Here is a 12,175-nt window from a genome sequence, read left to right on the forward strand (position 1 = left end):
TCGAGGGAGGGAATTTTATTTGAAGTGGTAAGCCTCAAATCGTTGCTCACTTGTAGAAGCTGGTAATACAGGTTTCTGTCAAATACATGATACATTGCATACATACAGTTTACTTGTAAATTAACATCATCTCAATCTTGCTTCTAAATGCTGTCAAGTAAAGATCAAATTACAACACCATGTGTAGTTTAAAGACAAAGTCAACTAAATTTTTATAAGATCAAGCTTCCTTTTCTGATGTGTTCTGCATTCTTAAAGGAGTTAAGCAGGCAACAGAACATGGCATTTGCGCTTATAATTCGGATGGTCCTGCTACATGTTTAGAGCCAAAGTCAGCTAAGTTTTTGTAAGATCAAGCTTCTTTTTGTGCCCTATAATTTTCATAAAACTTTGTGCCCTCCCTACTGTAGCAATTATTACAAAATGGAGGGAGTATCAAACAAGACTGTAGTAAGGTCCCGTTCACTTCACCTTTTTTTTATGAACTGAAATTATTTTTATTGAAACAAAATTATATTTGCTGAACTTAAATTATTTTTATTGAACTTAAATTAATTTTACTGAACTGAAATTATTTTTGCTGAACTGAAATTATTTTTACTGATTTTCTATTATAATTCTTCTTCAAGATAACTAAATTTTACCGAACTGAACTTATTTTTATCGAACGGAAATCAATTATATTGAACCGAACTTATTTTTACTGAACTGATATTATTTTTACTTAATACTCCCTTCGTTTTTAAATACTTGCTCCATTTCTCCTTGCGCGGAGTTTTAGGAGAAATTGGAGAAAGTAATAAAATATGAAGGTAGTGAGGTAGGTGAAAGAATAAAAAAAAATGTAAAAAGCAGTAGTGGAGAGAATTAGAAGAGAGAGAATATGAAATTAATAAAATATGGTTTATGGTAGGTCCACTAGATAAGAGAAACTAATTAAATATTATTAAAGCTTTTCAAATAAGGAAATGAAACAAGTATTTAAAAACGGCCGAAAAAAAAAGTGGAGCAAGTTTTTTTTTTTTTTTTTTTTTTTTTTTTTTAAAGACAAGTGGAGCAAGGATTTAAAAACAAAAAGAGTATTATTTTTTTAAAGTGAAGTAAACATGGCCTAAAACAGATTTTTGTAGGGGAGTGATATTGGACCCAAAATTTAACCAACCAAGGTGGCTGACAGTCTGCATCAACAAGCATGATGCAATGAAAAGGAGGAGAGCACAATGTTGAATTTGCAAGGGTATGATAGTATGACAAATGTAGCAATTTAGTCCATATCGTCCACTCCATTTTGTCAAAGTGTTCAGACTAGTCTTTTTTATATGGTTGATTACTTGATTTAATGCCAAAAATACTCCCAATTTATCAGAATTATGTAACTAATCAATCAAATACTCGGGATAGTAATGTCGTAATTTGAGGGGTTCGTTTCATAAAATGTGTCCATATGGGGAACAAAGTTCTTTTGATAACACAAATTGCATGAAGGACATATTTGTCCATTCAAGTCAAAGTAGAAGCGTTAGTATGTAAAATGGGAGCGACAAATAGCAGTTCCTTTATGATAAATAAAGATGGTTTTATACTCCACATAACTAAACTTGGTAAGATTTGAACCACAAAATTTTTGGGGTACGGAAATGTGAGGATTGTTACCATTTAAAAAAAAACTAAACTTCAAGCACAACCACCGCCCATCTTCTTCTTCCCCACAACCAACCCAAAACTCAAAACCCCAATGATTGTAATACCAAAGAAACCCAAACCTTCATAATTTTTCTCGATCTCCTCATTTAGAAATGATGATGTTATTGATTTGATTTTGGTCATGGAAAAAAAAAAAAACTTGCAAGACTTGGCGAGTAAACTTTCTGCCATTTGTGCTCTTCTTGAAGATGCAGAACGGAGGCAGTACGCTAATGAGTCCATTAAAATTTGGCTAAGGGATCTCAAGGATGTTGTTTATGACATTAATCATCTTATCGATGAAGTTTCGACTTATGCTTTGCAGCGTACTGCCAATGAAGGTAATTTGCTAATTCAGTTGAGGTACTATTTTTCCACTAATCCTGTTATTTTTCGTTTTGAGTTGAGCAACAAAGTAAAAGGACTCCGTAAAAAATTGGATGATAGAAAAATGATTTCTCCAGTTGAAATCACACCTGTAGAGCGGAACCCTTTAGATAAATGTGCTTATGTGAATATGTCAGACATTATTGGAAGAGATGAGGCTAGACAGGATGTTGTAAATATATTGTCAGCTATTGGTGGTGCTCGTAATCATCCGTCCGTGCTTCCTATAGTAGGATTGGGAAAACTGCATTAGCGAAGTTGGTGTACCATGATGATTGGGTTGTACGTGCATTTGGGCATGTATCTCGCATACATTTGACATTCAGAAAATCATGGAGGATATCATTAAATCCGCTGTTGATGATAATTTGTCCAATCTAGGCTTAGGTCGAGTTGTAGAGAAACTTCGAGATTTGCTGAGGGGGAAGAAATATTTTCTTGTGCTAGATGATATATGGTTACATGACATTGCACTGTGGACGGAGTTGTGACATGTAATGAGCTCAAAGTTTCCGAAATGTGTAGGCATTTAGTGTGGGGATACGAGGCACGAGATGAGTTATTGGATAAGAAATTCCCCAAGGATCTAGTGAAAGCAAGAAAAGTTTTAACATTCAGATTCGGTTATAAGATGGGTCAGATAAGCAAATCATTTCTTAGAGGCCTCATAACCAGTTTAGAACGACTGCGAATCTTGGATCTTGGGAATAGTTATTTTGAGGAGTTGCCTAAAATAATTGGGAATTTGAAGCACTTAAGGTATCTTGACTTGGGGAATAATTATATGCTTAAGAAGATCCCTAGTACAATTTGCCAGTTGCTAAATCTGCAAACTTTGAATCTTTATGGTTGTAAGCAGTTGAAAGAGCTACCCAAAGATATGAACAAGCTGTTAAGCCTAAGAGATTTGACTGTGACTACCAACCAAATGTGTTTAGCTGACTCAAAAATTAACGGTCTGAGTTCGTTACAACGTTTGGTGCTCTATTCTTGTAAGGAACTGACATCCTTGTGGGATGGCGGCGTTGCTAGTGGAAGCCTCACATCTCTCCGAGAGCTGGAGATAAAAAGCTGTTCTAGACTGACTAGTCTTCCAAACAGCATGAAGTGTCTCGTTTTTCTCGAGAGGTTAGTTATATCTTATTGTCAAGAGTTGGATTTGGAGGTTGGGGAGGGCCTGAATGGTCTTAAAAACCTTCAAATATTAGAGATAGTAGGGGTTCCAAAATTGGTTTCTTTGCCGGATGGTCTCCAATCTGCTGCGACCTCTCTTCTAAGTCTCTCAATCGGATGCTGCATAAGTAGTACTCAGCTTCCTAATTGGCTGCAGGATTTCATACATCTTCGAAGACTTCACATTTACGATTGCCCAAATTTGCTGGCTTTGCCCAAGGGATTTCGACATCTCCATTCTTTAGAGACTTTGAGGATCCGAAATTGCTCCCATCTGACAACTAGATGCGCTAAACCTTATGGAGAAGACTTCTCTAACATACAGCATATCCGCGAATTTTTTCTTGACCATCAACTAGTCACATGACTCCAAACTCTATCTAGCAGGTTTAAATTTCTAACCTTATTTGACTTTAAATACATGCTAAGTGAATTTTTTTTTATTTTCATTTTTTGGGGCTTTCAACTGATAAATTATTCTTTTTGCAGATCAGCCTTGGCAGAACTTGAGCTGGAGCTGGATACTGAAATAAGAGTTGAGCTAGTCATAGCTAGTTGCTTGGCCGTGGTATGGTAAATTGCTGAGTCTCATACCATAAGTAGTTGCTTGGTTGCAATTTCTTTTTGCAAGCTCTGTTGTATTTAACGCGAAGTATAGCCTAAAGGCCCTAAACTAACAGAGATAAAATTATGTGGGGTGGTTTGAGATTGTCCAATATGCAGTACCTACTCTTTGCTGAACTAAAATCAGACAATTTTGTACTAACTCAGCTCCTTGGCTTGCTATTGTGAAATGAAATCTAGTCTTTCTTGCTTGTGCCATTGATGCATCTTTTGGATGCATTTAAAGATTCATTTGTTTCTGTCCGATAACTTTTTGTACATAGGCCTGATAACTTTTTGTAAGTATTACATCTCAGCTGTTGAGATATCATATTTGACAGAATGAAAGAGCATAGTTAGCTGCCAGAATTTGTCTTGGACTCTTGGGTGCTTGGAGGTGATTGTGTGTTACTCTATATTTTGTTCCTAGCACTTCGGTCCGTAGCACAAGAATTGTTTTGAGTACTTCTTGAGCAGTAGGAACTTTGGTACTGGGGCCATGGATCGGTGATTCCAGTGGCAGTGACATGCATCTGCTATCCCTATGTCAGATTGCTAGGTAAAGTAGCATTCCCAACTCCCAAGCCCCCAATGCCCAGGCCAGATCAAAGGCGAGCCCTGAGGTCGCTGTAGCTTAGGTCAAGCAGCTTATTCACAGTGCTTCCAATTTCAGAGATGCACGTGATCATATAGGCCTATGTTATGCACTTTGGGTTAGTTTTGAACTGATACATGAGGTTTCTTATGAGAAATTCAGTATAGTGGGCTACTAAGTTTACTCTGATGTTCTCAAGGCACGGTGCTGCTCTTACTTTCGACGAGAATGTTTCTCTAATATAGTTTTATGGATCATTCTGCATGTATTTGGAAAACATGGAACATAATGTGGCTTGTGTTTCATGAATTTTTTTTAATGAACATGTATTTCTGTGTGATCAATGTGTCTAACTTTGTATCTGATTGAGGCAACCTGCAATATTTTCAGAACATTTTTGCAGGAAGCATCAGTCTTTCCACCACATTTGTATTTCATACAAAGAAAATGAGGTTTATTTTGTATATATATTCATATTAGAAATGGAGAGGATGCATATTAAACCACATAAATTCACCATACACCACAATGCATCAAGGGAGAGAATTTTCATTTGAAGTTCCTCGAATCATTGCTCACTCGTAGGAGCTGGTAATACAGATTCTGTCACATACATTATACATTGCCATGATTGCATATACATACAGTTTACTTGTAAATTTAACATCAACTCTCCCTTTGCTGCAAAATGCTGTCAAGTAAAGATCAAATTACAATACGATTTGTAGTTTAGAGACAGTCAACTAAGTTTTTGTAAGATCAAGCTTCTTTTTCTGATGTATTCTGTATTAAAGGAGTTCAACAGGCAACAGAACATGGCATTTGCCTTATCATTCGGATGGTCCAGCTACATGTCAGGAAACTTCGGTATCTTGGTTCTCGTCACCCAAGAGGTTGTGTAGAAATGTAAACCACCTTAAGTCCTTAATTATTCTTCAATGACTATTAAATGAACTTATAAATAGTGTATTGTATATGTAAGATCTAGTTTGATTTATCTCAACAAGTATTTCAATAAAATTAAATTTTAAATGACTGGTAATAACTTCTCATTGATTGATTGATTGATCGGTAATTACCATTCATTAATGGTTGAATTACTTAGATCTGTGAATTGAAGAGTGCGAAAAAGTAAGTAATATGTATAAATCTATGACCATTTTAGTGAAACGAAAAACTAGTTAAAGTGAAATACTCCATATATGAATAGTGTAAAAATCAAACTGTTGTAACTTGTAAGTATATAAGAGCAAAGCGCTTAAACTTTTCTGAATAATGTAAAAGTCAAACTATGTTGCAAGTATAGCTACAATACTTGTTATCTACTTGAAAAAATTCAATATTTTGAATTGCATAAAACGTCATATGCTAATCCAAAAAAACCAATTGATAATAATTAATCAATAGAGTACATTACATGTGTTTTTCAAACTTGAAACAGTCAATTTCAAAATGAGGAAAAACTGTAGTATTCAAATCCATGTCTCACTTATCTAAATCACCATAAAAAGTCAATAATGTCGTTAATCATGTAAAAGAAGCACGGCAGTTCGTGCAATTTGTACTTTAATTAATTAACTTGTCTTGTTAGAAAACACAACCAAACTTCGAAAACAAGGAATAATTACTTAATTAGATACCTTCAATTATTACTCAATTTAATTTGACACAAGTTTCCGTTTATTTGAAGCAAAATTCCAAATTTCTATATTCATTAATTACTCCAAACTTCCATAATAATCTCATTCATTGTATATTTCCTTTTCAAACTCTCTTTATCTTTCTCTGATACTCCCTTCTCACCTTCCTGACTAATACAAGCAATCCACCTGCCAAAATCCTCTGTCGGCCCTGACTCGAGGTTAAATTAGTCGGAGTCTAATAAAGTCTAAAATCCCGACTCATATAAGAACCTGTTGAAATTCCTTCTCGGGTCCTATCTTGACTCAAATTCAGATTAGTAATACAGAGTAATCCTTGAAACGAAATCCACCCAAAATACTCATAATCTATCAAAAGTAACAACTTTTTTTATAAGATACCCAGAAATCTGAAAAACTGAGAGTCAATTCAATCAATTTCAATGGGGTGTTCAGCTTCAAGACTTGATACCCTTCTAGCAAAAGCCATTGAAGATCCTTCATTTTCTCTCTCCTCTCATCACTCGTCGTTTTCTTCTTCTTCAGCAACTGCTGCTACTTCTTCTTCTTCATCATCATCTTCTTCTTCTACTTCTTCTGTAATTCCAAAACCTCGTTCTCTTTCAACCCCTTTAGTTCATCATCCTGCGATTCGAAAAGGCGATACTCATCACCTTGTTTCTCTCACCTCTACTACTTATGGGTCTCTTATTGTCGTCGACAACAACGCTTCCGCCGTTGACGGCGGCGATTTCTCCGGCCAATCATCGCCGGATTCTGTGATCAACACATGGGAGCTTATGGAAGGGCTTGAGGAAGAGGCGGAAGAAGAGTCTAATCATGAATTTGGTAACGACTTTAAGCTTAAATCTTTGAATTCATGTGATTTTGATGATAACCAGAAAAAACCCACCTTGAGATTAAGCTTAAATTTTACTGATTCTGTGAAAAAATTGAGTGACTCCTATGTGTTTGTTGAAATGCCTCAACCAAAAGTTGAGGAAGGGGAGTTGGATTCTAACCTAAATTCGAAACCCTTGTGGCAACTTTTGTCTGAGGAGTCATTGTTATCTAAGATGGACCCTAATGTTGCTTCTAGCTATCAAAAGGCGCTATCAGCTAAAAATTTGGGGTGTAATACATCTATGAGGATGAATAATCCAGTGGGTTCGAGTCCATTTGCCCCTAAATTTACCAAGAGTGTGGATTCCGGTGCTGTGGTCTCGAATTTATGTGGTGATGATAATGATGTTGGTAAGGTTAAGGTGGGTGGTTGTAAGGACAAGATTGTGCTATATTTTACTAGTGTGAGAGGGATTAGGAAGACTTATGAGGATTGTAGCGCGGTTCGATTGATACTCAGAGGGTGTAGGGTGATGGTGGATGAGAAAGATATTTCTATGGATTCAACTTATAAGAAGGAATTGCAAAGTGCACTTGGTGGAAAAGCATTCAGTTTGCCCCAACTGTTTATTGGAGGGAAGCATATAGGAGGTGCTGATGAGATCAAACAGTTGCATGAAAATGGAGAGTTGGAGAGGCTGTTGGATGGATTTCCTATTCAGGATTGCGGGTTTGCATGTGAGAGTTGTGGTGATGCGAGGTTTGTTCCTTGCTCGAATTGTTATGGAAGCCGGAAGGTTTTCCTAGAAGAGGAAGGACGAACAAGTAGGTGCCCTGACTGCAATGAGAACGGGTTAGTTCGTTGTCCAGGCTGTTGCTCATGAATGTACTTTTGTTTCATTCATTCATTTTACTACGAAACTTCATCGGTTTCTTGGTAGTAATTAATTCTTCCTGTATGTTTATGCCTAGGTCTGGATCAGTTTAATGTGTCCTTTATTCTTATATATCAATATCTTTTGCCATTGGATGCATCGCCAAATTGTTCATTTTTCTCTTAGGATCTTGGACAAATAAATACTGAACTTGATTGCGTGTATCCAAAATTGGTATAATGTAAAGTTGTAGTGAAGGTTGATGAATTCTCTAAGATGCTCTAATCTTTTATCTGGATCTGTCTGTTTCAATAAGTTTAAAGGTCAAATTTCCATATATTTAAGTGCTTGCTGTTGACTATATGATACCCTGAACCTCCTTGTTCTTAATTTCTTAAATACTTGTTTAAGATTTGCACACAAATAAGGAGTATGCTAGCTGCTGCGCCAACATTATGAAACATCACATTAAGTATGTGAAATAGTAAGTATTTGGTAATGGAGACTGAGGGATTAAGTTAGTTTACCTGGTAAAAGGTTACTTAATTTTTTCTCCGTAATAGGCAGGGAGAGAATAGTTTCTTCTCGTATTAATTTTGTGGTCCTAATCCTGCCTAGAGAGTAGAGATTAATGCTTGATGGGTCACTTCATGCCTGCCTGTTACTCATGATTTCGTACTGTGGACTTTGGTGGTGCATACTAGCGTGGCCCGTGGCCCTTGCATTAGTTTTGGTGGTACCGCATATTTGTCAAGCTGAGCCTGTAAATTGGGTCATTAATTTTATTTACTACTATTCCTTAACTATACTTGTGCATACTTGGCTGGCTCACTGCTATTCCCCTTTTATTCGGTTTCTACTTTCTATTCTGGTTATTTGAAATGACAAGCGCCAGGCTTGATTTTTAACTGGAAGTCTTATCACACCTGCCTGAAGGCCCTGAACTGCATAATGTGCACATTGCAACAGCAAACTACATAGATTTGAAAGGCTGGCAACTCATCCCTGATAACATGGGTTGAATTAGCCTTTATACTTTGTATTTTCTAGCATGAAGTGCACTACTATTAGTGCTTGTTAGAAATGATTCCATCTCAGAGATGGCTTAGAAAGATTTAAATCTTGGAAATCTCTTTTATTTTTCTGGTATATACAAAATTTTTGGGGGTGTGTGACTAAATAGAAGTAGTTTTGGAAGAAAATACTCTTGGATTGGATGATTTTGCCTGTATATGATATGGGGTCATTGTGACAACGTCAACAGTGCTTATCATTATTAGCATTTTTTCTCTTTGGTATCAAGTTGTTGAAGCTAATTAAGTTATATCTATTGCATTTGTAAGTTGTAACTATATTTGAAAACCCGCACTTGAAGATCTGGATATCACAATGATGTTGTGATTAAGTTTGAAAGGGTCTGAGATTTTGCCATGAGGGTAGCTGGTAATTATTATGTCTTGCATAGTCATAGGCAATGGTAGGGTATTTTTCTGGAAAAAAGGGGCTTATTGTCTACTCTTTATTTGATGGGAAGTCAGCCTTATAGTGTGCTTAGAGGCATAACCTTCTCCATTTTGAATTGTGTGGTCCTTTTTTTTGCCTAAAGATAGATCGCTTTTGCTGATGCATTATCTCATTCGCCTTGTTGAATAGTCGGACAATTAACACGAGGTGAAATGTCGGTAGTTCTCATAATGGCATAATCAAAGTCTAACTGCACTTTCTCATTAAGAGAATTTATGACATTTCGCTCCTTGTTAGTTCCATAGCTTTCAAGGAAAATAGAGATTTGCTCTATGCTACAGCTGCGTAGGCCATTATGTTACATCAACCGTGATACCTGCCTGGGATGGATTATATTACCACAGCCCTTGGATAAGTCTTGGAGAAGTTTACACTGTACAGTAAGGAATTTTTTCGGTTGATGCAAATAAGAATGTAAATTTTGTCATTTACTATTCCTCAACTAGATTTGCTGCATATTTAAGTGCTTTGTCCTACATTCATCATTTTCGGTGGTTTAAATGAACTTGCTAAAGCTGTAATGCTAGGTATATACTACTATAATATGGAGTAAGAGTTAATGCGCAAAGTTAGTTTGTAACAACTCTGAACAGCACGCTTGCAGAGCAGGCTGCAAAGGCTTGTGAGGCTAGCAGTTAAAATCCTAATTTGCTGCAAGATTCAAATGGGTTGGGTCTATTTTATCTTGAATATTGTCAGATTGGCATATAATAATTACTTTCTCAGGGCCATATTGGACTGGAGTCACTAGACCAAATGAATGGATGAACCCTACTAGGGAGGGCACTCAAAAGTAAAATATTTGGTGTGACGCGACTACAAAGCTCATACAGTTCCATCGTACACCCGAGTGTAATTTTTACCCTGATGCGCTCAGCTGCTCATGGGCAAAGAATATAAGAGGGTGTAATATTACATCTCGGTATAGGATAGACATCATGCAACACCCACGCTTCTCGGAATAGCTGTAAGTTGTTTGTAGAAGCAGATTATAGGTTAGCTTGAAAAGGTTAATAACTTTGCTCACAGGAAGAATAAATATGGTCCCTAGTTTTTTCATGCGCATGGACACTTGAGTAGTTCTTGGTGATTGTATAGATAGATGGGTGGTGGGGGCAGTAAAATTTTACACTACGACAATACCATCATCCAATTTACAGTGATTTAGATACCTCATACGTGCAAATTTAAGGACAAGGTCAAAACTCAAAAAAGCCGCATAATCAACCTATTCACCACTAAAAAGAAGGGGGAATTTCAAACCATGAAAAGATTATGAAAAGCACAAAACAATCATTATATGACTTCAAACTTTCATAGCTATTCAAACTCATCAATACTTCATAGATTGCAAATTGGGATAATTTACAAACCTCTTTTAAAAAGTAGCATTTACCTGCTCACTTTTTTTTGTGCTTAAGAGGGGAAAGTCTTGAAAATAAAACTAAAATAATCGAGCAGCTAAACATGGTGATATTTATAATGTCCTCTTGGAGTAAACTAGAAATTCTGTATGAAAAAGTGGAGAAATACGAGCCTTTCCTCTTAAAAAACACCTAAATAAGCTAGTTTATTAGCCAGTTATGTCTTTTGTAGCAAATCCCAAACTTTCGAACCAATTAATTTACTCGTACGAAAAATGAAGAAATATTTACGATTTAAAACGCGTCTTAAAAATCTTATTTGCATTTGCAAAGAGAAAATCATCAAACCAAGTAAAATTTACAGTTTTCAAATGAACATTTCTGCCTATTCTAATATCATTTTATATAACTTTAATGGACAAACTCCAACCATTATGTAACACAAGTTTTGAAGAATTTTCAAAATAATCAAGTACTAGTTAATTCACTACCGTTAACTTCGTGGCAATTATGTGTTCTTAAAATTTAATCTAAGTACTTTTTTTTTTATTTATTACTGTTAATCTTCACGGTAATTATATCTTAAATACAATACCATTACAAATCTGAATGAATTAACCAGTGAAAGCATAACTTGTTACAATTCAAAGCAATCCATGGCACATCGTCAAAATTCCACAAACATATATCTTAAATACAATAATGTGTGAAGGATTACCGTAGACAAACACATATCGGATACTCCGTTTATACCAAGAGTTATGTAGTGTACCACTTTTGTGGGCAGCTAGTTTGCAGTTCGTTGTCGCGATTTAGGCCAATATCATGATGGGTGGGCTTAGAAATCTTTACAACGAGATAGCAATACGAATAGACAATGATGTGTAATAATATTAAAACATTTTACTTAGATTAGTATCATCTTTGCAACTGTATAATAATTTAAGGATGCTCATGAATAGGGACGTGTTGCAAAGGCTACAATATATTTGTAGTCATGGTAACCTTCTAGTGCAAGTATTTAATATTTTGTATTAAATATAAATTATTTATTTATTTATTAGTTGACTAATAAAAAAAACAATTTTACTTTTTAAAAAAAATACTCAAAATTATGGGCCGTTACTTTTTTTTTTTTATTAGTTACTTATATATATATATATATATATATATATATATATATATATATATATATATATATATATATATATATATATATATCCAAAGTAATTAATCTACCCTAACTTTAATCTAATATTTCACCAAGTCTTGTCAAAAAAAATATTTCATCAGTTCCTCAACACTTTCTTGATTTTTTCTTCCATATGATATCCTTGGGAATTCTTATGGAGTAACAGTCTTTCTTAATTCTTTTACTTTCCAAAAATATGTTAGACTTAGCTAGGTCATAGGATCATAATCCATACATTTTAAATGATTATTTTATCCTAAACAATCTACCATGAGATATTAGTTTACTTTCCTAAA

General features: G+C 35.3%; 2 protein-coding genes across 4 annotated transcripts; both read left to right on the forward strand.

The window, feature by feature from the left end:
* Positions 1–2,335: 2,335 nt before the first annotated feature.
* Positions 2,336–4,918, forward strand: LOC145631089 (uncharacterized). Of its 3 annotated transcripts, XR_014112338.1 has the most exons (3): positions 2,336–3,630; positions 3,733–3,811; positions 4,188–4,918. XR_014112338.1 is itself a non-coding variant. In XM_081683187.1 (2 exons), exon 1 carries the CDS (start codon positions 2,588–2,590, stop codon positions 3,608–3,610), a length of 1,023 nt encoding a protein of 340 aa, XP_081539313.1. In that variant the 5' UTR covers positions 2,336–2,587; the 3' UTR covers positions 3,611–3,630; positions 3,733–4,065. The 3 variants fall into 3 exon arrangements, 2 of the variants coding, with proteins under 2 accessions (XP_081539313.1, XP_081539314.1); XM_081683187.1 differs by lacking the exon at positions 4,188–4,918 and having other exon boundaries at positions 3,733–4,065; XM_081683188.1 differs by lacking the exon at positions 4,188–4,918 and having other exon boundaries at positions 3,738–4,065.
* A 1,248-nt stretch (positions 4,919–6,166) lies between these two features.
* LOC145631091 (uncharacterized protein At5g39865-like) lies at positions 6,167–8,097 on the forward strand. Its single transcript, XM_081683189.1, has one exon. The coding sequence runs from the start codon at positions 6,525–6,527 to the stop codon at positions 7,806–7,808; it is 1,284 nt and encodes a 427-aa protein (XP_081539315.1). The 5' UTR covers positions 6,167–6,524; the 3' UTR covers positions 7,809–8,097.
* Positions 8,098–12,175: the final 4,078 nt, after the last annotated feature.

The sequence above is a fragment of the Chenopodium album genome, chromosome 5 (genome assembly GCF_948465745.1).
Source record: "Chenopodium album chromosome 5, dcCheAlbu1.1, whole genome shotgun sequence".
NCBI lineage: Eukaryota > Viridiplantae > Streptophyta > Magnoliopsida > Caryophyllales > Amaranthaceae > Chenopodium > Chenopodium album.

What these genes read in the sequence shown, in the direction of transcription:
- LOC145631089 (XM_081683187.1), top strand. Translation starts at nt 2,588, where the DNA reads ATGTGTAGGCATTTAGTGTGGGGATACGAGGCACGAGATGAGTTATTG.
- LOC145631091 (XM_081683189.1), top strand. Translation starts at nt 6,525, where the DNA reads ATGGGGTGTTCAGCTTCAAGACTTGATACCCTTCTAGCAAAAGCCATT.